The sequence below is a fragment of the Aspergillus sydowii genome (genome assembly GCF_001890705.1).
Source record: "Aspergillus sydowii CBS 593.65 unplaced genomic scaffold ASPSYscaffold_26, whole genome shotgun sequence".
NCBI lineage: Eukaryota > Fungi > Ascomycota > Eurotiomycetes > Eurotiales > Aspergillaceae > Aspergillus > Aspergillus sydowii.
In genome coordinates this window covers 2,717-24,256 of record NW_024467884.1, presented here as the reverse complement: position 1 = coordinate 24,256, position 21,540 = coordinate 2,717, and the positions used below count along the sequence as shown (strand labels likewise).

The 21,540-nt window shown below is 49.2% G+C and overlaps 11 protein-coding genes across 11 annotated transcripts in view; 7 read left to right on the top strand and 4 right to left on the bottom strand.

The window, feature by feature from the left end:
* The first annotated feature begins 1,907 nt into the window (after positions 1 to 1,907).
* On the top strand, positions 1,908 to 2,838 carry ASPSYDRAFT_724134 (uncharacterized protein). Its single transcript, XM_040850644.1, has 2 exons — positions 1,908 to 2,132; positions 2,374 to 2,838. Exons 1-2 carry the CDS (start codon positions 2,113 to 2,115, stop codon positions 2,732 to 2,734), a joined length of 381 nt encoding a protein of 126 aa, XP_040695800.1. The 5' UTR covers positions 1,908 to 2,112; the 3' UTR covers positions 2,735 to 2,838.
* On the bottom strand, positions 2,635 to 3,444 carry ASPSYDRAFT_52609 (uncharacterized protein). Its single transcript, XM_040848519.1, has one exon. The coding sequence runs from the start codon at positions 3,143 to 3,145 to the stop codon at positions 2,942 to 2,944; it is 204 nt and encodes a 67-aa protein (XP_040695799.1). The 5' UTR covers positions 3,146 to 3,444; the 3' UTR covers positions 2,635 to 2,941.
* A 1,869-nt stretch (positions 3,445 to 5,313) lies between these two features.
* On the top strand, positions 5,314 to 6,104 carry ASPSYDRAFT_52603 (uncharacterized protein). Its single transcript, XM_040848518.1, has 3 exons — positions 5,314 to 5,650; positions 5,702 to 6,003; positions 6,077 to 6,104. The coding sequence occupies exons 1-2, from the start codon at positions 5,507 to 5,509 to the stop codon at positions 5,858 to 5,860; spliced, it is 303 nt and encodes a 100-aa protein (XP_040695798.1). The 5' UTR covers positions 5,314 to 5,506; the 3' UTR covers positions 5,861 to 6,003; positions 6,077 to 6,104.
* ASPSYDRAFT_52599 (uncharacterized protein) lies at positions 5,916 to 6,726 on the top strand. The gene has a single exon (XM_040848517.1). It carries the CDS (start codon positions 6,265 to 6,267, stop codon positions 6,463 to 6,465), a length of 201 nt encoding a protein of 66 aa, XP_040695797.1. The 5' UTR covers positions 5,916 to 6,264; the 3' UTR covers positions 6,466 to 6,726.
* ASPSYDRAFT_138135 (potassium ion transporter) lies at positions 6,116 to 8,830 on the top strand. Its single transcript, XM_040840820.1, has 3 exons — positions 6,116 to 6,706; positions 6,778 to 7,956; positions 8,011 to 8,830. The coding sequence occupies exons 1-3, from the start codon at positions 6,572 to 6,574 to the stop codon at positions 8,818 to 8,820; spliced, it is 2,124 nt and encodes a 707-aa protein (XP_040695796.1). The 5' UTR covers positions 6,116 to 6,571; the 3' UTR covers positions 8,821 to 8,830.
* Positions 8,831 to 9,352: 522 nt separating this feature from the next.
* On the bottom strand, positions 9,353 to 11,012 carry ASPSYDRAFT_52595 (uncharacterized protein). The gene is made up of 2 exons (XM_040848516.1): positions 10,935 to 11,012; positions 9,353 to 10,869 (listed from the first exon to the last, which is right to left on the bottom strand). The coding sequence occupies exon 2, from the start codon at positions 10,866 to 10,868 to the stop codon at positions 9,666 to 9,668; it is 1,203 nt and encodes a 400-aa protein (XP_040695795.1). The 5' UTR covers position 10,869; positions 10,935 to 11,012; the 3' UTR covers positions 9,353 to 9,665.
* A 1,132-nt stretch (positions 11,013 to 12,144) lies between these two features.
* ASPSYDRAFT_52594 (WW domain protein) lies at positions 12,145 to 13,596 on the bottom strand. The gene is made up of 3 exons (XM_040848515.1): positions 13,515 to 13,596; positions 12,739 to 13,446; positions 12,145 to 12,677 (listed from the first exon to the last, which is right to left on the bottom strand). The coding sequence occupies exons 2-3, from the start codon at positions 13,232 to 13,234 to the stop codon at positions 12,562 to 12,564; spliced, it is 612 nt and encodes a 203-aa protein (XP_040695794.1). The 5' UTR covers positions 13,235 to 13,446; positions 13,515 to 13,596; the 3' UTR covers positions 12,145 to 12,561.
* A 2,330-nt stretch (positions 13,597 to 15,926) lies between these two features.
* Positions 15,927 to 19,392, top strand: ASPSYDRAFT_165352 (uncharacterized protein; the record flags this gene model as incomplete). Its single annotated transcript, XM_040843348.1, has 5 exons — positions 15,927 to 16,210; positions 16,267 to 16,393; positions 16,466 to 16,584; positions 16,613 to 18,503; positions 18,562 to 19,392. The coding sequence occupies 5 exons, from the start codon at positions 15,927 to 15,929 to the stop codon at positions 19,390 to 19,392; spliced, it is 3,252 nt and encodes a 1,083-aa protein (XP_040695793.1).
* Positions 19,393 to 19,670: 278 nt separating this feature from the next.
* On the top strand, positions 19,671 to 20,350 carry ASPSYDRAFT_52589 (uncharacterized protein). Its single transcript, XM_040848514.1, has 3 exons — positions 19,671 to 19,729; positions 19,793 to 19,974; positions 20,025 to 20,350. Exons 1-3 carry the CDS (start codon positions 19,691 to 19,693, stop codon positions 20,113 to 20,115), a joined length of 312 nt encoding a protein of 103 aa, XP_040695792.1. The 5' UTR covers positions 19,671 to 19,690; the 3' UTR covers positions 20,116 to 20,350.
* Positions 20,351 to 20,924: 574 nt separating this feature from the next.
* Positions 20,925 to 21,221, top strand: ASPSYDRAFT_52587 (uncharacterized protein; the record flags this gene model as incomplete). Its single annotated transcript, XM_040848513.1, has 1 exon — positions 20,925 to 21,221. A coding segment is annotated over exon 1 (158 nt), but the record flags the coding sequence as incomplete, so codon positions are not given.
* Positions 21,222 to 21,238: 17 nt separating this feature from the next.
* Positions 21,239 to 21,540, bottom strand: part of ASPSYDRAFT_52586 (uncharacterized protein) — a 614-nt gene continuing 312 nt past the window's right edge. The window contains exon 1 of the mRNA XM_040848512.1: positions 21,239 to 21,540. This exon is cut by the window's right edge and continues 312 nt beyond it. Coding sequence (XP_040695790.1) covers positions 21,503 to 21,540 — 38 coding nt within the window. The 3' untranslated portion in view covers positions 21,239 to 21,502.

Genomic DNA, 21,540 nt, shown 5'->3' with positions numbered 1-21,540 from the left:
TATTCTCCTTTCCTTCTTTTGACTTATTGCATATTGCCTTTCCTTCCCAGCGACGCATGCTACTAGTAAGAAAAAAGGAGGCTGTTCTGAAGAAGAAACAGACTACTCTCAAGTCATTCCGAAGCAGAACCCCGACCCACCTGGAACGATTGAAGATGCCCCAAGACCGCAGAAAACTAGACCAGTCCCACCTGATCACTGCGATGACCGGTTATCTTGCCGAAACATGGTCACGAAGATATGCCGCCATTCTTCTTTTTTTTTTTCTTTTTCTTCTTTAAACAATTTGACCAATATCATCATGATAAGGCTCGAAGCCCCTAGCACACCGGGAATTTCGAACCCTGGTTGTCGACGAAATAGGCGGAAGGAACTACCCGGTCATTTTCTTCCATCCCCATTATAAATTTTTATCGCCCTCCCGGTCATCGTAGTCAGTTGACATAACTGTGAGCTGATCCTTTTCTGCGGTCTGCTCTTCGCCCGGATTTCTCGTTGCAGCTCTGGCAAGCAGAAACCATTTAGCAGCTGCCCTTCGTTTCACGGCCCGATCTCCGTAGCACTCGTGTTGATTGTTTGCAACCGTCCCTTGCCCTTGGTCAACTCGCTCCACTCGGGTTCCCACATTGACCGGTCGTCGTAGAATCTTCTGCCCCGACCGGTGACGAGCAAAGAATCCATGCAACCCTGTTGTTGATTATTCGGCAGGTGATATATCTTATGCGTACGGAGTAGGTAAACATAGAAATAGTCGGGCAAAGCAGGGGTACGCCCGCCGATCATGGCTTCAATCATGTTCGATTTCCGAGACCCAGATAGTGCCACTAATCCGTTTTGGGAGGCTTGGAGTTCGGGGTCATCTCAGAGCTCCAATGCGTCAAAATAGAATTGCGACTGTGAATTCAACCATAATCCGCCGGTGCAGGAACGGGCTAACTATGTCCACCCAGCAGTTTCTGCTCATCCAATTACTTTATATTACGCAATAATGCTATATAACCCCGTCAGGGAGAGGGGGCGATGTGTCCAAGTATTTCCGTGGATGGAAGCAAGATATATATATACAATTATCGTCATCGTCGCTGCGGACTCGCAGAGCGCGTGCTACACCTTTCCCATCGATTCAATGCTAGCAACCAAAATTACATCTCATCGGCTTACATGTTCCTTGTAATATATTTATACCCTATAAAGTCGGTGTTCAGTACCTGATATGACATATGCGCGAATGACTTCGCTCGGCCGGTCAATCGGGCAATGCGAGTGGGTGAATTTCGTAGCTCCTCGCAGGGGAGATGAGGGACGGAAATGATCGTCATCTTAACCCGCATCCTGTGCTCTGAATGTAAAGCCTCGCGTGCGATAGGCTTTAGAAGGCTGGTCAGACTAAATCTCCCCTTAGCGACTTATTCATCCAACCTATCCGAAGCTTGGATTCCACAATCCTGCCGCCACGACTTATCCGGTGAGCAACCTGTTGCTATCGCTTCCCGTCTCACCTGATCGGTGATGTGATTCGTGCCCCTGCCAAGCAATATATCATTATGTAAGCTGGCCGTCCTTTGGCTGGCTCGCGCGTTGCTACCAAACATTCACTTCGACCCAGACGCGTTCCAACGGGCAATCCTGCGCGTCACTGACCGGGTATGTCATCGCACATTTTCGTTCAACGTTCGAAGCCCTCAAGATGAGGTCGTCTATCATACGAATATTACCTTCTATTCCCCCTGCCCTGCTCCACCGGGGCAGCGCAAAGCCAGTGAGCAAAGGATGCTGTCCCAAGAGACTCAGAGCGCCGGACAGCCAGGAAGGGGCTAACGGCGGCGGACTGCCTTTGACCAGAGCTCCTTCAACCTTTCAATATTGCCCTTGCTAGCTGTTTTCTAACCCGGCTGTAATCACTGCCTGGATTAGTGGCGGGCGATCGAATGGCATAGGGTTCATTTCGGGTTACCGGTGCTTTACAGGGCCTTTGAGAAATATCGGACGCGTTTTCAGGTCGCATGATTGCTCATTTGTGGCAGCGAACTTGACATTCGCTGGTGATACCCTGAACTCTGGTACTCGGGCGACACCAGGCTGTCGTCTGCGCGCAGCGTTTGCCCGACGAGGATGACCGTTTGCACTCAGATGTAAGTGCTATCTTGATCGTCAGACTCAGCCAAATGTCCCACATAAAATGGCCTCCAGTCGACCGTCGGGACTGTTGGTTGCATCCACTCTCGCACCGCAATAGTAATATGAACTGGCTAGACGGTACCTGGTTATGGGTCTTACGCAAGCTTGGAGTGCACGCTTCCCTGGCCTCGAGGTATGCTCGCTCTCTGGAACTGCAACCAGAGCACTCGCTGACAACCAGGCTGACGTGCCCAGCGTCCCGGAACCAGATGGCGGTATCAACCACCGAAGCGTCACATACGCGTCACGGGTCCCTGATTCCAGGGTCGGCTTGCCCCAATCCCGGTTCCACAGAGGCGCAAATGCACCGGTCTCGTTGGCTGCACCGTCTGGCCGGCTACGATGCCAACGTTGCGGTGGTATGCGTTCGCGGACCTACCATTGGCGACAATACCACGACCCAATAGCGTATCCTGCGATAGGAGTCTGTTCTCGCCGTCGGACGGGCTGCGCAAACGCGAAGATGCTGCAGGAGCGGAGTACTGTGGATAGTGGTACTATGGAATGTTCGATTGCGGAATTGCCTGGCTGGGGGAATGTGTTGGACCCGAGGTGACCGTTGTCGTGCGAGACATCGATGTCGATTATGCTAGCCTTAGAACGTTCGTAAAGACGTATTGGGGAAATCTGGTAGTTCAATCGAACTTGCACGGGTGCTGGTCAGACAAGGGGCCATTGGTAGATCGGTCATCTGGAATCATGGCCATGTCGAGGTGGCCGAACGGTCTCGGCAGGGGATAGACAAGGAGTCACCGTATCTGCATCACGTGCCATCGGATCGCCCACCGGCCACAACGGAACGCCATACGAGCCAAGTGCTCAGAGCGAGTGCGGCGCATATTCCATACCAACCAGTCTGGATATGTGGAAAATTCGGTCGTACCAGGGGGGTGTCGTTGGAGGCATGCTGCAGGTCAGGGTCGATGGCCTGGGGAGTGGAGGAGTATTTGTATCCTGTGGGTGCCATCTGGGCCCTCATCTAGATGCTTGCAGGATGTGGGATAGGCAAACACGGTGGGTAGTAATATGGGCGCTTTCGCCCGTCTTACTCTACCAATTTCAGATTCTGACCTACAACAGATGGTTGGGTGCCGGGTAAGTGACTGGCAAGAAACTGAGGGCCTTTTACCTAGCACGCGGGTGCGATGGTCTAGAACAAACCAACTTATATCTTCGATTCATCGTCGCAGGAGGAGTGGTTAGAGGCACTTCCTAGATTGGTACTGTAGGCACCGTGATATTGGGTTTCTACGATACTATCTAACTTCATCCCTTAGGCTGTTTCCTATCCCCTCCAATCCATCAGACAATAGAGGATATCGTACCCCAGCTCGGGGAGCATTCGCCACCATCTCCAATTGCCTGACCCAATATGACTAGGCATACAATCGCGAGGCCTAAGCATCATTATCACTTGCTCCTGACCTGCTTCTTCCTTCTCTTGGGAGGTATCCGTTCATAGACGCAAGTTCCTATCCATGTGCCAAAAGGACGAGCGCTTCAGAAAAATGAGCTAGTCTATATTTTGTTAGATTGTTTCGTTTCGTCTGCAGCACTTCAGCGGTTTCGCAGAAATGATTCGTCTGGACCGTGAGCGACAAGATGATTGGCCGAAATCTTCGTTCAGGTCGCTTGCCCAAACTTCAGTTCCTTCGAGTTAGTCGTTGAGGATAGATAGAACTCAGTAATTTCGCGTACGAATGCTTTCCTCATGTAATTGGTTACAGTAGAGTCATTCAAACTGAAAAGAAAATTATTCAGCTTCTTCCGTTTGACAATTGAGGCTAGGTGGGATGAAGTGGCAGAAGAACTTCGCCCACTTTGTAGCTAAGTATATACAATTGCTACCCCACTTCAGCGTTCCCGCACGAAGCGCTTCAGAAAAAAAGGAGCTAGTCTATAGTTAAACCACTCCATTTTTGCCTGCAGCACTTCGGCAATGTGGCAAGGTAATTCGTCCGGAGTCTGTCATGAAGGTACACCGATATTGCACGCGCTGAAGGTGCTATTAAATGTTATCACTAGGCACAGTCGCTAACATAGCCTCGCAAGGCAAGCTAGCTAAACTCAAAATACAAGCCCTGTTGAATTATCCCTACACGCACCCGTAGTAGCGTGATGAACTGCTCCATGTTGAAATTGGAAGAATAATACGAAGAAAGCTGAGGTATATGACAAGTATGTTTGTGTTCGTTCACCGGGCACGATACAGTACCATTGTCTCCTACCACCCCGTATTATAGGCGCAATCTATGGAAAGGGACAGCGTATTTGCTCGCTATTCATGATCCGACCATACTGCAGCGCAAGCTAGCTTGCAATCTTTCTGAGGTTAGAGCGAGAAATGCGATAGGAGATCCAATAGTACTGCTGACGAGGGTAGGAAATTATCTACGGAAGTTGTGTCGAGTAGCCACAGCATTTTTATTTTGTGGAGTCGTCCGTCACAGAAACCCGGAGTATTTCGATGCAATTCTCGCGAGAGACAACCTGTCTGTATTTACCAAACTCATATCAATCGGGCGGGCGGACGATGCAGGCCATGATCTGTTGATTTGGATTCCACCTCCTCCCCATCCACACAGTCCCATTCGCAACATCACCATTAGCAAGGACCGTCATCACCATTCTCTTCTCGTAAGCTTTAACACTCTTCTCCCGGAAGTGGTCCGACCTGCCCTGACCATTGCCAACAGTTAGCCACCGAAGCGCTGCAAGCCCACATTATCAACTCTTTCCATGTTTTGCACAGCACTGATAGTGGCGCGAAGGCAACCATGAGGGACCGCAGCAGCTGTCTACTAATTAGATATTCTGTATTTATTGCACCATCCTTTTTGTTGCAGCTCTCTCTACGTCTTACTTCTGTGAGGGACTGTATCTATTTACCTGCGCCTTTTGTCATTCGTGGGTGGCCATCCCGAGCCGTTCGTTTAACGGGCGAACTTCACGCACAATTAATTAGAAGAAGTAAGACTATCGTCGATCGGGGCTTTTGTTGCAACCTGCAGCCATCTGTCGCCAATGTATTTACTTGCGTTTTGACCGAGGTCTCGCCATTCATTGCCGCTAATCTGACCAAAGATCTGCTTATTACTGCCGCAAGGCCGCCTTAGCACCTTTGAGTGCACTTCTCGACGCACCGCGTCCAAAACGCTGTGCGAGACCCTTAAACGGATGTTGGCGTGTTTCTTGGCATTCCCTTGCCGGTGGGTCCTCTGTTAACTAGTCCAGGCCTTAAAAAGAGCTCGAAGCAACCTAGAAACCGATAGCAGACGGCATAATCAAATCATAATCAAATACCGCCAGCTTCCATCTTTCTAGAATCATGGCTCACCGTGAAACAAAAATCTCCTTCCGACCACTACTCCCTGCCACTAAATTTAATCCTGCCAATGACCAACAAGCGAGTCACCAGAAGCGAAAACGCCAGACAATAGCATGCGCACCTTGTCAAATAAAGCGTACTAAAGTGTGTCAATAAACCAACCGTATCTGATATTAATTAATCTTATAATCTTAGTGTTCTGGATCATCGCCGTGCGTTTCGTGTACAGAGACTGGCTCTCTCTGCTATTACGAGCCAAACAAAGACAAACGCCGAAAGGAGGCTCTAAAAAAATGCGCAACAAACAAAAAAAGTTCTAATAAAAGTCATCACTATACTGTTCCAAGGAAATGATGAAGATGTCAACAAGCTAAAGGCGAAGCTCAGGTCATTCACTTCCCCTGAAGAAGGCATAGAGCGGTTGCTGAACGATGTATCTATTTGAACAAGAGTCCTATAGCATGCCCGAGTATATCTGGCAAGCCTTAAGGCTATAGGTGAGACACATCATTCAAATTACACTATTACCATTCTTAGCGCTAGCAGTGAGCCTAATAATATCCAATACAGCGCTACGGCGAAAATCTTCGCTCTGAATGTCGGTTCCTTCATCTGCTCCCTATCAGAGACAGTGGATAGCAGTACCTTTGTGGCGTCGGGGCTCAAGAATGATCTGATCGGGTCAATTGATACGGCAAAGATTTCAAAACCAGGCCAGGCGTTGTGTATTCGACCTACCTGATCGTCCTCTGCAGGTCATGGAGATACGCAAGCGAATACTAGAACTAGAGCATCCTGATACTCTGTCCAGCTTTAATACCCGGCAAAGAATCCACGACGCTATAGGGCTGATCGAAAAACCTTTCAAGCTTCGACACAGCGTGCTGGGACCTTCTCACACCATACCCCCTTCTCCTCTAGGTCTCTTAAAGAGTGGAGTGAAACGGTCAAACTACTGACTGCCAAACAGCTCAAAAATCCTATTCAGGCAGAATTGTTCAACACGCTGGAGAAATCCAAGAAAGATCCCCCCAGCTATGATAACCACTAGATCGCCTGACGAATATGGTAAACGAGTCCCAGCGCCAAAACCGGGGAAAATCAGCAACTCCAATGAAACGGTTCTTGGAAGCCATCCATTATCTTTTTATAGCTTCCAGGAGCTGTCAATCTATATTGAAAGGCCATGATCTACTAGAAGTCAGTAAGCACTTTGCAAACCAAAAAACTATTCAATTACTGTATAACTTTATTCACCCTGTTTCAGATAGTTGCGCAATGATTCTGGAAACAATCCCCAAAGAGATGGACTGTCAAGCGCCCCCAAGTCTCCTAAAGAGAGCGACTCCGAGTCGGTTTCTCCCAGATCCCACGCGAGCAGTATAAAAAGCCCAGAGGAAGCATGTTGGGACGCCACTGTTAATGGTGACATTGGCAGCCTTCGTATTCCTGTCCCACTCGATCCCGAGCGTCACATAACTTTGCTAGAAAACCAGCGGAGGAACAAAGGCGCCTTGCGCATTCCAAGTCCGAGGGAGTATGATCGCGGTGGCGTGCCCCAGGTTCTTGAAGACGAAGAAGGGGACGAGAACAAGCTGGCGCGGATAGGAAGCGGACAATCTGAGTCCCGAAGCTCCCGAAACGCCGACCAGGACCACACCCCCGCTATGGATGGACCGCATATCACGATCAACGCGCCAGAGATTCCGTGTTCTGGAACAAGAAACTCGACGTTCCCACCCTTGGATACTCGTCCTACCGTCCTCGAAACGAAGAAGGATGATGAGCCGTCGCCTCTTGCTCAGTCGAACACCCGACGCCCAACGTTTACCGGCATCTTTCGGTCTTTGACGCAGGAACGGGGGCGGCCGACTCTATCGTATCTTAGCTGGGATGCCACAGTGGGCCGCAATTCGAACTTCATCGACCTGGCGGAAGAGCAACGCGACGAGCTTGGCGGTATCGAGTACCGAGCGTTAAAGACGCTGGCGGTCGTCTTGGTATCTTACTATGTCTTGTTTCACCTTCTCGGTGTGATTTGCTTAATACCGTGGATCATGGAAACTCACTGGGGCCAGGTCGTGACCGCAACTGGGCAGGGTCGTCCATGGTGGGCGATTTTTACAGCAGGCTCGGCGTTCAATGATCTTGGTTTTACCCTTACCCCTGATTCGATGTCCAGTTTCCAGACCGCTATATTCCCTCTTCTGCTGATGACATTCCTCATTATCATTGGTAACACCGGGTTTCCCTGTATGCTCCGTCTGATTATCTGGGTGCTGTCAAAGGTCGTTTCTAAAGAAACCCCTCTGTGGGAAGAGCTGAAGTTTCTTTTAGACCATCCCCGACGGTGCTTTACGCTTCTGTTTCCCCGCAATGCAACTTGGTGGCTTTTGGCGACTCTCATTCTGTTGAATGGGATTGATCTGATATTCTTCATCGTCCTGGATGTAAGTCATGCACGTTCTTTCTTTCAACTCTTTTCAATGCTGATGGTAGTTCAGCTGAATGATCCCACCGTAACATCCTTGTCTACCGGAATCAAGATTGTGGACGGGCTGTTTCAGGCGTCTTGCACCCGAACTGCGGGATTTTCTGTGGTGCCCATATCTGAACTACATCCTGCTGTCCAGGTTTCTTACATGATAATGATGTATATCTCTGTCTTCCCGATTGCCATCTCAGTGAGACGAACCAACGTCTACGAGGAGAAGAGCCTTGGGGTGTATGAAGCTGAGGACGAGGACGACGAGAATACTCAGACAGCACCAAGCTATATCGGAACTCACTTACGGAAACAGCTGGGGTTTGATCTTTGGTATGTCTGTCTCGGTCTGTTCATTATCGCCATCGTTGAAGGCGACCGCCTGGAAAACACGAGCCAATACTCGTTCCAGATCTGGTCTGTTCTGTTTGAAGTTGTCTCGGCCTACGGAACCGTTGGTCTCTCGCTTGGGTATCCCGGTGTCAACGCTTCGTTTGTCAGTCAATTCAAGGTACTTTCAACGCTGGTCATCATCGCCATGCAACTTCGCGGTCGCCACCGTGGTCTGCCGTATAGCCTGGACCGGGCCATCTTACTCCCGTCTGAGTCGCTCAAAAAGAAGGAAATCGATGATTCAGAGCGGCGCATGCGCCGAAGAGCATCCAACCTCAGCCAGATGTCCATGGCACGCCAGCAATCAAACGCAGTCTCTGAAAGTGGAGTCACCTCAGCGCTGGATCCGAGCCAACGTAACGCCGGGCCTAGCGCAACATTCGACCCCGTCATCCGGCGCCAGTCTATATTCCGATCGCGACAGTCACAGCGGTAATTGAACTGGCACTCAATCCACGTATTAGGGTTACTTAAGGTTAACCCCCGTGAAGAGCGGAAGGCAGTCGAAGAAAAGATTCCAGGTAGCGAGGAAGCAAAACTGCCTCAAGCCACCTTGGGCTCCAGAAGCAGCGCCCGCAATAAGAATCGTAATTTCGATACAGTAATCTCTGACGATTCCGAAACCTTGCTCTTTGATCGCAGTTTGAATGGAGTCTTGGATAGAACTAGGAGTCGATGTAGCTGGACCTTGACGTTTCTTGTCTACCGACGCATTAAGAACGGCTCTGGTGAGGATAATTGGCTTTTGTGGTTTGCTGGCTTGCTAAACAACATCCTGGTCAATATGTGGTTTGATCATCACCATCAGATCACCGTAACTATGATGCGCGTCCTCCCCTGTTTTAGTCGAGGAGCACATGACAGGAAGTGTACGCGTAAGTTCAAGTTTCCAGGGGTGGATACTAGAGACTACTAACCACCTTTCATAGGTACGCACCAAGGTTACCATTTCCAGTGATTGGTTTTCCTAGCGAACGAAGTGTGATCCTAAACTTGAATGCATTTTAACTACAGCTACTGAAATTGATAATCTGCGCCGGTTGCAAATCCAACTTATCAAAGGATGTCATCAACGCCAATGAGACTATCCTGAAAGCATTACATACGAGAAGCCTAGACCTCAAGTAGAAAGTCCTGAATTGGAAGCCTGACAACAATGAATCTCCTGAAGCCACTGAGAAGAAAGAACCTCGGCCGCTCCTGGCCGATGCGCGGGATTGACGCTCAGCATGGAGTGTAGGACTACGCAGCTTTGTTCCTGTAGGAAATGGAATTAGTCATCTAACAGGAGGACAAGGAAAGTGATAACCTGACATGGGATATATCTTTGATAAGGAAATACTGTCTTCCAACTTTGCAATCTTTAACGTAGTCTTGGAAGCATTCATCCTTGACTGTTGCCAACTTCCACGGGTTTCTCCCAGCTCTCATAGTGATATAAATAATAGCGGCGGCCCAAATGTCAACATACCTGGGATCAAACGGTTGCGCGAGGTACTGTTCTGAGGAGATATATGGCGCTGAGCCACAGCGCCTGGTAGACATGTGAACCAGATCTTCCCAGGCAAGTCGAAAGCACTCTGCATTGCCAAAATCAGAAATCTTCAGGCAACCACGATTAGTAAGCAGAAGATTTTCCGGCTTTAAATCACGGTGAGCAATCCCCATCTCATGGAGATAGAGAATCCCGTGCATCAGCTGTTTGAGGAAGCAATCAGCCTCCTCTTCCCACAGCCGTTGTGAAGTAACAATAAGTGAATGTAAATCTCCACCAGAGCAATACTCCATACACGCACAAAGATTGCCGTAACCCAGGGGGAGGAGCTCGAAGGTCACGATAATATTCTGATGGTGTAGGGAGGATGTAATGGAGTATTCCGAGGTCACTCGCCTCGTATAGTCAAACTCGGTTTGCTCGGGTCTGCGGCGGAAGACCTTTAGAGCATAGTAACGATCTATATGGGGATTGCAGACACGCACATTATGTGACAACAATACAAACGCATGGGTGCCAAACCCGGCAACGGTTTCGATCTCCCCATATTTCTGGGTGATGGCTGCCATCTGATGACTCTCGACTGGCCACCCTCCCGAGCCGCTCTCTGTCCACTGTTCCCATTCTGTCCGCAGCTTGGAGCCATTTGAACGCTTGGAGCCATTTAAACGCTTGCATTTGCCTCTAAGCCCTATCCCGTTTAAAAGACTGGTGTTTGTCCAAAAGTGCCTTTTCGAGTTCGGAGGATTCAAATAGTGTCTATGACTACCATTTATCCGGACAAGTCGATCTTGTTTGGGCGGATCATTTTGCCTGACGCGGGGGAATGGAAATCCGCCTCTGAGGAAGTGCGTCCCATCCCGGGCGGTTAGATCCTGCGTGGAGAGTAGGTGATTGCTCTCCTCTCCAAGGTCTATGTCTCCCGCGTGTGTCAGAGAAGCTGTTTGTTTGCGCAATCGCTGGAAGAATGGCTGAAGACAGTGGGGCATCCTGGATCACGTGACAGACGTTAGCGGAATCTCATCTGGATAAAATAGAATTCTTGAAAACTGTACGATGTTAGATGCTTCAAATTGTCGAGCCCAGGGATTGAAACTTGTTGCGGTCAACTGTACAGTGGGATTGGTCAAAAGGCCAGGAGTAAGAGCTAAGGCAGCACAGTGGCCCGCCTTAAATAACCGTACATCGAGGAAGTGCCAAGGAATGAAGAACTTGGCGCATGTAGAACGACGTCAGGAAAAGGCCGCAAGTGAAACATTACGTGCTTCAGTCCAGTGGAGCTGGGGGCAGATCAGACCCACCAAACAACATGGGTGTCAACGGCAAACACCTTTTTTAACACTCATCGTATTAACTGCGGTCATCTTTCTTACATTGGGCATGGTACAGTAGCGTGGGCATCTGGCCTGCTCATATTTGATTTATACCCATTCTGATAGCACGCGTCTCTCCAAAAACCTTTCGGTTGACTCCCGTGGAGGAAGAGACACAAATTCTAAAAGGGGACCACAACGGGAAATAATCAATGTCAATACCCTGAGGTTTTGTTGTCGTGTCGAAGGCACGGCAGGAGCTCTGTAGCACCGAGTTTTGCAGCGTTGGATTGCGTTAGGCTGTCAATGCTGGGCTGATGCTTGAGGTGGAAAAAAGTACAAACCACACCTTTCAAGCAATCGCTGCTTTTGTAAATATAAGAGCTTCAAGGTTTGAGAAACTATTCTATTAGGGTCAGTCGTGGTTTCTCGGAAAGAAAAGCCACGAACTGGACGAGACTTACAGCAGGGGGGCGGCCACCAGGGATGACTATCAAGAGGGAACATTGGTGATTATCAATAACCAAACACTCAACCGTTGGAATGAGAAGTAGGTAAGAGATCTGCAATTAATCTTGATCCATGATCTCGAAAGGGATTGAGAGAGTTGCAGCGGCCCTTCATCGTCACCGCGAAGATATTCAGTATATTCGCGATGGCGTATCGACTGACACTTTTCAAAACATGCAAGCCGAGTAACCGTGCAGCGCGTCATCAACTGTGGGCATCTCTGGAGAGAGAAGATAGCTGACGAAGTTCATGTTTCGGGCGAAGCGCTCCCTTGCTGCTACAAAGAGGCAATAAGAGACATAGACTTCACAGGCTACCTACCCTTCTTGGGGCGACCGTAAATTTATATGGTGTCCCCCGCAGTTGAAATGGAGGCGAAGTGAGTCACAGAACGCCTTTCAAGTACACAGGAACAACAAGGGACAAGCTTTACCCTAACTGAGGATTCTCTACAAAAAGTTATGAATTCTACTCTTCAAAGATAGACTCGAGGTCTGCATTTATTAGCTTTTCGAAGAAAAGCGACCACCAGAGTTAGCCGTTATCATCACCTTAGCAAGTTCATACACTGGTTCATGGGGGATCTGTGTGTGAACGGCATGGCCACAGATATCCGTGCTTCATTCTCGGCAAGTAAATATCAGGGCTTGTTTGTAGGTAAAATACCCATCAGAGAGATGAGATTCTGCGTTTGATAAGGTCCTCGCCAGGGTGTGGTTCTAATCATACTCCATTATCCTAGTTAGGTCTTAAACAGAGGCTGTTTCGAAAGCTTCGACTATGGGTTACTAGATGGCAAACGAGCGAACTCAAAGGCGACTACCTAGTACACTCCGCCAAGTCCAGCATATGCCCCTTATCAGTCATCTCCATGATCCGAGTAGTGCGCCTCCTCGTCCGAGGAGCTAGAGTGATGCTCCTCCTCATGGTGTTCCTCATTGTGTTCCTCATTGTATTCCTCTTCGTCATCCTCAGCTATTGCAATGTCAGCACAGGTTATCCATCATCGAGAATACCAAGCGGATAGAAGATATACCAAGCTCATGTCCCACAATAGCCCCGCCAATACCGCCAATAGCCAGCCCCGCCGCCCCCGCAGCAAGCAGCTTCCCTGTGTCACTGTCCTTCTCCTTCTCCCTGTATTCGCCGTACCCTTCCTGCCCTGGGGGAGGGTATGCAGCTGGCACGGGCGCCGCAGCGTAGTAATCACCACTACCGCGGGACTGCTCATTGTCTCCGTAAAAGACATCTGCGGGCAGCGTCCACTCCGCGCGACAGCTGGTCGTTTCGACGTAGAAGGCGCGGCGGGCGCTGGGCTCCCATTCTTGGATCCAGCCAATTGGGAGCGGTGGAGGTGGATATTGTGGAGGACGGGCGGACGGAGGGGCGCCGGAGTAGGAAGGGCGCAAGTCGTAGGAACGGTGCTCCTCGTACGGAGGACGGTCGTAGGGGGAACGCTCGTAGGGACGGTTGTATGGTGGACGTTGCTCACCACCGCCGTAGTATCCGGCTGATTCTCCGTAGTAGGACATGGTTGTGCTTTTGGGGTGGAATAACAGGCGGGCAAAGAGGGGAATTACCGTGACAGCGGATGAGTAGTAAAGAATGACGATGTATTCTGCGTGGCTCGAGAGCTGCGCGCCTTAAATACTAATGCCATCAGACAATAAAGGGAGGGATGTAGAGGGGCAATGGGGCCCTGAATGCACCCACTAGCTTGACCGCTGACGCCCCGCCTCGTCTTCTACACGCAGAGTGATGCATCCGTTAGCTCCATACTGATTGCTCCAGGCTACTACGGAATATACAGACCCGAAATCCACTGCTGGTCGCCGGCCTTACAAAGCAAGCACAGCCATTCATGAAGAACTACTGTGATGCAACACCGGAACGCAGACTAGGCATCCAAGAACGGATGCATCCAAGCCACAGTGTTTTCCAAAAATCAGAGTGGCTTTGTTAGAAACTGCGGGTGGAGGGAGATGTGGGGATGCAGGGAAAAACTAGGCAGCAACATAAACCGAACTTAATGTCCCCCTGTGGCTGGATTTGGAGTTGCTGCACAAACAGGAATTCTGAGACTGTCTTTTCAAGTCAACTCTGGTGACCTCCCCGTTGCGTGGCATAACGAAGAACACATTTCCAGGCCAGAGACGAGAGTATCAACAGGATCATAGATGGCTTTGGCAGTAGCCCTTCTCTAACTGAAGCGGGTCTCGGGCAACCAGGCTGTTGAGGTGCCACACTTGGCGCCCTACAGAGGCGAGTGGGTTGTCAATCAGGGGCTCGTGCTGAGGAAATGCTTCAGACATGACTTCATCCCCGAGGCATTTTCTTGCATAAGCCGCGTGTGGAATAATGAGTGGCTATGTTATTTCGGCCAACGGAGTGGCTGGTAGTCTGTTTAGCAATGTTTCGTTCCGTATCTTTCTGTTTCTCTTCCAGCACGAGAAACAGTCGCTTCCTCACCTGACTTATTCGCGGAGATAAAGAGTTGGAGACCTGGGGATGTGATTGTCTACCAGTCTGCGTGATAGTGAACTGCGCGTCAAATCCATTGCTTGAGACTTAATAGTGAACTGTGCTGGCTTGCTGCAGTCTTTGCCCTCCTTTCCAGGTAGCTCGTCAGTCAAGCTGATCAGGCATCCTGCAGTCCCACCTGTCTATGACAGTAGCTAATCCCTAGGGACGGAAAAGGTGTGTGTATGGCACTTAGCTGAGAGACTACTACTGAAACACACTCGCCTCGGGATTTAGGCCTAAAAGCCGGCGAGCTTCTGCTTGGTTTTACATTAATATACATTATGTTTGCTGTGGTTATAGTGACCAAAAAATGCCTATCATTGGCCATAAATTCCTTGTCAAAAGCTAAGCATTCAAACGGGTATGGCAGCAGCGGCCTCCGTCTGACCTGGATACCAATAGAAGGTCATTATAAACAGGTACACTGTCCCTTTTCCAGAGCCTGCGGGTGATATATACAGGGTCATTTCTTTACGGGGAAGTCCTAGCACGTGTCAGTTAAAGCCGCCTAACCGTTCCGTTAAAAACAATTTGCGATGCCAAGATGTAGATACAGTGGAACGAGCTCTAAGAATAGCGGCGCTTCTTTCGCCTCGGAGAACTTTGCAATGTGCGTGCGCATTGCCGTAAAACTTCCACAACTTTCCACAATCAGTGCCAGAGTTTCGACAGCACATGTTTTAGAAGAGTAAATCAGATTTCCTGTTTTTCAAAGTCAGAACGGCGAGTGTTAGTTAATAAACGTCTCCTTTATTATTGGCATGTATAAGTTTTAGGTTGTTTTACATTTTAACCTTCAGCCTGTTGATGGCATTTCGACATCTAGCGCCGCGCCGGTACCAGATAGATACCCTAGCTGCCATCGTACAAGTAAGGGATAGCTCGACCCCTACGCCTCGGGACATCTCTTCACGGAATAGGTTCCTTCCAGGTAAGGCCAGTGCTAGTGTTCCAGCGAGTTCAGCTTGCGCCTGAGCACGTTAACCACTTTGAAAGGCTTGTCCCCAACTTATTATCGATACGGGGGAAGTTCCAGCCTTGAAACCAAAGTTGCCTTACGATGATGAATGCCGAGAATTGAGCAGCCATATAATACAACAATTGGCTGTTTTCAGTACGCCAAGGTCTTGGAACGTGCCAAATGGTAGGCAAACGAAGACCGCGCATTTCCAAAGAAATAGGAAGGACCAGTATTGCACTACATGTTGCTACTCAGTCACAGTTCATAATTAGATGATTAAAATATAATACTGAAAGTTCGCTCTAGTGCCTCCTGCTATAAACCCAGGCATTATTTGGAGATGGGACCGGGTACCGCCGGCACGGTTGTGGTTTCAACCCACCACATTTGCACAATACGCATCCAATGACATCTGACCAGCAACAGGCACTTGCCAGCCAGTATGAACAAATATCGTGGGCTATCAAACCGAATTAGGTCAGCCAAGAGTCTGAACTCGTTGGTAACCCAATGGCATCAAGGTTCCAAGAGAACGACAAGAACTTCCCCTCACTGCGGATAATTTGTCAGTGGCGCGACAGTCTCTCTGCAAATATCCCCATTCAACCCACTACTTCATCGCTCTTCTCCTCATACACTAGACCCAGGGTCCTAGCACAGATCTTGCCTTGTGACAAGGGTTATCTAGCTGCTTACACTTACGTCCACTTTCCTTTCCTTCATTCGCTCCACCCACTTATATGGGCATAGCGACAACTCCCGATGTCGAGGAATCGACGGAACCGCCTATATGTGGCTTAAAGGAGCCTACTTCATCTTTACCTACAACCGGTGCTACGTTTGACTGTGAGCAGTGCGACATCAATAAGAAGCAACCCGCCAAGTCGGGGGCCAGCCACAGCTTATCCTCGAGCCCACATAAGCACACAACACCGGAGCTTCCAGAAAGCTCTGCAGACCAGGTTAAAAATGCCCACCTCTCGGACCCGTCTGACCTCGCTACTCTCCTTCAAACAGATCTGCAGTACGTGATAATTCACCACGTTCCAAAAACCTCCCCTCTGATCATATTCTCTCTAGCTATGGACTTTCTGACATCGAGGCGGGTCTCCGTCTCAAGCGGGATGGCTCAAACAGTCCTTGCGAGTTCAAAAGCATCTCTATCTGGGCAATAGTGCTAAGGCAGGTCTGCAACAGTCTGACCATAGTAAGTTTTGCAATACAACGCCCGTCCCCTATGCTTGGGGGCTATCTAAGCAATTTACTGAGCACGACAAAGGTACTACTTATCACCATGGCTTTGTCGTTCGGTATTGATGATTACGTCGAAGGAGGCGTCATCACAGCGGTCATTCTGCTGAACATCATCGTCGGGCATGTCCCTGAGCAAAATTCACTGTTATTTGATCTCACTAACTTTAGACAGATTTGTCCAAGATTACCGAGCCGAAATGACAATACTGTCTCTTCATCGACTATCCGCCCCCGTCTGCAAAGTGATACGTGAGGGCCGAGTGACATCCGTCAAGGCCGAGTCGCTAGTCATTGGAGATATCGTACAACTTGTAGCTGGCGATATTGTCCCTGCAGATCTTCGATTGTTTGATGGCATGAATGCTTCTATTGACGAGGCTCTTCTCACCGGCGAATCTCTACCGATCCTTAAGACACCCACCGCTACTCTCACAGCGCCAGATATCCCAATAGGGGACAGAACCAACATGACCTACTCAGGTTGTAGTATGACCCAGGGCCGGGCTACTGGAATGGTTGTTGCGACTGGAATGGGGACAGAGATGGGAAAGATAGCACAACTACTTCAAGATCAAGACAGCGTCCGTAGTCGCAGTCCTCTTGCTCGCGTGCTTCAGCATGTCAAATCCTCTGTCACTAAAGTCTTGGGGCTGGTGGGAACACCATTGCAAGTCAAGCTAAGTAAATTTGCGCTATTACTATTTGCCCTGGCTATTTTGCTGGCCATCATAGTCTTCTCAGTCAATTTGTGGGATATCAACGGGGAAGTCCTTATCTACGGAATATGTGTTGCTGTGGCTGTTATCCCAGAATCCTTGATTGCAGTACTTACCATTACCATTGCTGTGGGCACTTCGGCCATGGCCAAAGGCAACGTCATTGTGCGGAAACTCCAATGCCTTGAGGCTGTGGGTGGCGTTACCAACATCTGCTCCGACAAAACGGGCACTTTGACACAAGGAAAGATGATCGCTCGCCGTGCTTGGATCCCGGGCGCAGGAACATTGGCAGTGCATCAAACTACAAATCCTTATGATCCCACCAGCGGAGTGACTCAGTTTGATGAGATCGACTGGAGCTCGACCCATTCCATCGAAGATTGCCCTGCCTTACACACTTTTCTTTCAGCTCTAGCGCTTTGCAACCTCTCAATGGTGTATCATGAAAACGGTGAGTGGAGCGCGGTAGGTGAGCCAACCGAAATCGCTCTCCATGTCCTCGCCATGCGATTTAATTTCGGGAAGGATGCTGTGATCAGCAGACGCCAAATCAGTCTGGATACCGAGTATCCATTTGACTCGGCTATCAAAAAGATGTCTGTTGTCTACCGCAATGAAGCCGACGGTGTTTACGAAGTCTTCACAAAGGGGGCTCCAGAGGCAATCATCCCTTCTCTGTCACTCAGCGAAGACAAGGAACGCGCCATTCGAGTAACAGCGGACAGAATGGCAGGTGAAGGGCTCCGTGTCTTGTGTACTGCATACAAGAGAACACCAATCTGCCAAGAAGATCAAGTGTCGCCCCGTGGTGCAGCTGAATCGAATCTCGAATTCAGCGGCCTTGCTGGACTCTATGACCCTCCTCGAGTTGAGACAGCAGTCGCAGTACGCAAGTGCCAAACGGCCGGGATCACAGTCCACATGCTGACTGGAGACCATGTAAAGACTGCCACTGCAATAGCATCAGAAGTTGGCATCCTGCACTCAGTCACGGACATCTCAAGTCCCGGGGGATTGGTCATGGCAGCCGACGATTTCGACAAACTCGCAGACGCGGAAATTGATTCTATAGATCAGCTGCCTCTTGTTATCGCTCGTTGTAGCCCCGCAACGAAAGTGAGAATGGTTGAAGCCATGCATCGTCGACAAGCCTTTTGCGTCATGACTGGAGACGGAGTAAATGATTCTCCAGCTTTAAAGAGAGCTGATGTTGGTATTGCCATGGGTAAAAATGGCAGTGATGTTGCGAAGGAAGCGGCCGACATGGTGCTCACGGACGACAATTTTTCATCTATTGTGAAAGCTGTTGAGGAGGGACGAAGGTTGTTTGATAATATCCAGAAGGTACTTCAATGTGTAATCCGAATACAGAGCCACTTGCTGACTTGCTAACGCTATGCAGTTTCTCATGCATTTACTGATTTCAAATATCGCCCAAGTCATTCTTCTCCTGATTGGGCTCGCATTCAGAGATGCCACCGGTGACTCTGTCTTCCCACTCTCCCCACTAGAAATCCTATGGGCGAACCTTGTCACGTCTTCCTTTCAAGCTATTGGCCTCGGCCTAGAGGAGCCTCAGCCAGACATCATGTACCGCCCACCTCATGATCTACGTGTTGGAGTTTTTACCCGCGAGCTTATAATTGATAAAATGATATACGGGACCTTATTGGGCTCCCTGTGCCTAGTTGCATTTGTAAGTGTCATCTATGCCGGAGGCACTGGAACATCGGATTTAGGCGATGGGTGCAACGAGGGCTATAACGCGACCTGCGACACAGTCTTCTGTGCCAGAGCCACAACATATGCAACATTGGAGTTCCTGTTGCTTATAACAGCCTGGGAAGTGAAGCATTTTTGCCGTTCCCTCTTCAATATGGATCCAGTCATGTTTCCACAGAAGTTTTCTATCTTCCCAATACTATGGCGCAACCACTTTCTATTCTGGGCTGTCATAGCTGGCTTTGTTGTTACATTTCCAGTCATCTACCTCCCAGTCGTGAATCAGGTTGTGTTCAAACACCATGCGATCACCTGGGAGTGGGGTATTGTTTTCGGCTGCATGGCTGTTTATCTGGCTTGTATTGAGAGCTGGAAAGCAGTTAAGCGTGCTTTTGGGATTGGGAGTGGGAAGAATGCTGTTCTCACTTTGGAGGATGCGGAGCAGCGAGCAGGCCTAAATAGCCCCTCGCCGCTGACGTTGAGCGCCAATGCGAGTGTTGAGATGAAGTAATGCTTTAAAATATTGCGTCAGTCCGATTGATTCAACATTGATCCAGTTATTTTACTAAGCGCCCAGATTCAACACTGGGGTTTGATCGAGACTGTTTTTGCTTTTTTTCGCTAGCCTACAGAATGCCACCATTTCGTTTTCCCGATAAGTCTTTTGGGGTTTCGAATATTCAACTGTCTGGACAGTACAGTGTATGCATTATAGTTGGAACAGTAAGACTTGATAGAACGAGGCTCACACTCGCGTGGTCCCTAACCTTCCAGAAGTGCCATGTACAGCGGACGTATACTCTCGATATATGCTGGAAGATTATTCACGCGAGGAATCAGGAGATGAGGTGAGTGCGAGTTCTGATGAAGAGATGCCCGTACTTGACTTTGACGACTACGACTCTGACTAGTTTATTCTGCGGACGCAACTCTGGTTCCCGCTGCTAGAACAGGACGCTCCAGAGTTCAGCCGTCAATATGGCAGTCTACGACGTAAGCTATATGGCGGCAGGATCTGGCATATGCTTGATTTAGAGTTTGGTAAATCAATAGTCTATTTTCTTCCAAGCAGAGGAGAGTTTGAGATTTCTACGCATGTAAATCCCGCGAGTTCCTATTTTAAAAAGCTGACCTCTTTGCTAGAGTCCGACGAGTGCCAAAATGCCACTTTGACAATTTCCTGGAAGTCCTGCGTGAAAAGCGCGGCAGCTTCCTTCGGAAGTGTATCGAATAGATGGTTGCAATTTTAAAAGATCCCTCAAATTTACGCCGGACTAGTCCGCTACAACTGGAAGCAACGCCTCTATATGAGGTCAGAGAAACAAAGTTTGACTCAGACGCGTTGCTGTCACTTCTCAGTCCTCTATGGAACTCTTTTTGCCTGCGAACATGAGGCCTGTGCTTTGTAACCTCTCAAGAAGCAGTGTCAATTTCTTCCTCTTCACTTGTTTTCTAACCCCAATCCAACGAACAGTATATACTAGAATGGCCAGTTTGTAGACCCTAAAGGTAGAGATTTGTAGTCCTCTCCCTTATATTCAAAGCCCGTGGCGAACGGATATGGTTTCATGTTAGGTGGCTCGCTCACATACTCATCCATTGTTGCAGGACAAAGATCGACGGCAAAGCTAGGAACTGACTCTAGAAGCTCGGAATCAATTGCCGGGCTGAACCCTTTTCGAAGACTGGGCAGATTGTTGACCACCACGTCTATTGGCAGTGTTTTTAGTCCCTGGTAGTTGGCCCTTTCCGAGTAGAACTCCTTGACTACCTCGGCAAGCACTAATTTGCTCTTCCTCGCTACACGAGAGGAGAATCCGAAGAGAAACGTGAAACCTAGATCACCACTGCCAACACTGCATGCCAATTTGCTGTGATTGGCTGAGGGCGTGTCTTGGCGAGCTGAGACATCTGATAACTCTGCCGCAATTTCCAATGATACGTGCAGCAAGAAAGCCTTGCTGTTAGCCTCTCATTTCAGATCTTAAATACTGGAATCCCATCTTCTAGTGTTAAAACAGCGACGAGAAAGCCAGCTTTGGTAGGACAGCCAATCATAATTATTAAATCAGTCTACCAATTAACAACCTCATTTTGGCATTCAGTGGTGAGCTCTGAACTCTGTATATAGCGCGAAGGATGAACGGCGTCTTGGCTGATCACCCCGATCACCCACTCACGCGCGACCAAGGTGAGCATCGCGCGACCCTCACCCCCACTGGTCACCCACTCACCCCACAAGCTCACCTCGCCCACCCAGGTCGCGCGACTTCAGGGCGGCACTGGTCACCTACTAGAACGAGACGGGCAACCGCCTTGGCGGTCGTAGTTTTTTGATCGGTAGGCTTGGCGGGGACGGTTTCATCTTCATGCGAGGTAATAGATCTAATGGATATCTTTGCAGCAGCAGGAGCGAATGTCACCCAATTTGAATCTCACAGGCGGCAGTTGTATGGGCGGCCATGATGGCATACGAAATTTATCGATCTCCAATATTTAAATGGCCAGAAAACTAGCTAACGGCGGCTTAGTGCCGGGGATCCTCTGGAACGGAAATCAGAGACGGGCTTTTCAAAGGCCATGCTTTCACCACCGAGAATGCAGTCATCTTAGCCCATAATCTATTCTGCTTCAACTATCTTGGCCGACTTCTCAGCGC

What these genes read in the sequence shown, in the direction of transcription:
- ASPSYDRAFT_52609 (XM_040848519.1), bottom strand. Translation starts at nt 3,145, where the DNA reads ATGGCACCCACAGGATACAAATACTCCTCCACTCCCCAGGCCATCGAC.
- ASPSYDRAFT_138135 (XM_040840820.1), top strand. Translation starts at nt 6,572, where the DNA reads ATGGTAAACGAGTCCCAGCGCCAAAACCGGGGAAAATCAGCAACTCCA. An exon ending in AAGGCCATGATCTACTAGAA is followed by an intron (nt 6,707 to 6,777) that starts GTCAGTAAGCAC and finishes TGTTTCAGATAG; the next exon opens with TTGCGCAATGATTCTGGAAA. An exon ending in TATTCTTCATCGTCCTGGAT is followed by an intron (nt 7,957 to 8,010) that starts GTAAGTCATGCA and finishes ATGGTAGTTCAG; the next exon opens with CTGAATGATCCCACCGTAAC.
- ASPSYDRAFT_52589 (XM_040848514.1), top strand. Translation starts at nt 19,691, where the DNA reads ATGCTGGAAGATTATTCACGCGAGGAATCAGGAGATGAG. An exon ending in GCGAGGAATCAGGAGATGAG is followed by an intron (nt 19,730 to 19,792) that starts GTGAGTGCGAGT and finishes GACTCTGACTAG; the next exon opens with TTTATTCTGCGGACGCAACT. An exon ending in GGAGAGTTTGAGATTTCTAC is followed by an intron (nt 19,975 to 20,024) that starts GCATGTAAATCC and finishes CCTCTTTGCTAG; the next exon opens with AGTCCGACGAGTGCCAAAAT.
- ASPSYDRAFT_52594 (XM_040848515.1), bottom strand. Translation starts at nt 13,234, where the DNA reads ATGTCCTACTACGGAGAATCAGCCGGATACTACGGCGGTGGTGAGCAA. An exon ending in TATTGTGGGACATGAGCTTG is followed by an intron (nt 12,678 to 12,738) that starts GTATATCTTCTA and finishes ACATTGCAATAG; the next exon opens with CTGAGGATGACGAAGAGGAA.
- ASPSYDRAFT_52599 (XM_040848517.1), top strand. Translation starts at nt 6,265, where the DNA reads ATGGAGATACGCAAGCGAATACTAGAACTAGAGCATCCTGATACTCTG.
- ASPSYDRAFT_724134 (XM_040850644.1), top strand. Translation starts at nt 2,113, where the DNA reads ATGACCGTTTGCACTCAGAT. An exon ending in ATGACCGTTTGCACTCAGAT is followed by an intron (nt 2,133 to 2,373) that starts GTAAGTGCTATC and finishes TGACGTGCCCAG; the next exon opens with CGTCCCGGAACCAGATGGCG.
- ASPSYDRAFT_52603 (XM_040848518.1), top strand. Translation starts at nt 5,507, where the DNA reads ATGGCTCACCGTGAAACAAAAATCTCCTTCCGACCACTACTCCCTGCC. An exon ending in GTCAAATAAAGCGTACTAAA is followed by an intron (nt 5,651 to 5,701) that starts GTGTGTCAATAA and finishes TTATAATCTTAG; the next exon opens with TGTTCTGGATCATCGCCGTG.
- ASPSYDRAFT_52595 (XM_040848516.1), bottom strand. Translation starts at nt 10,868, where the DNA reads ATGCCCCACTGTCTTCAGCCATTCTTCCAGCGATTGCGCAAACAAACA.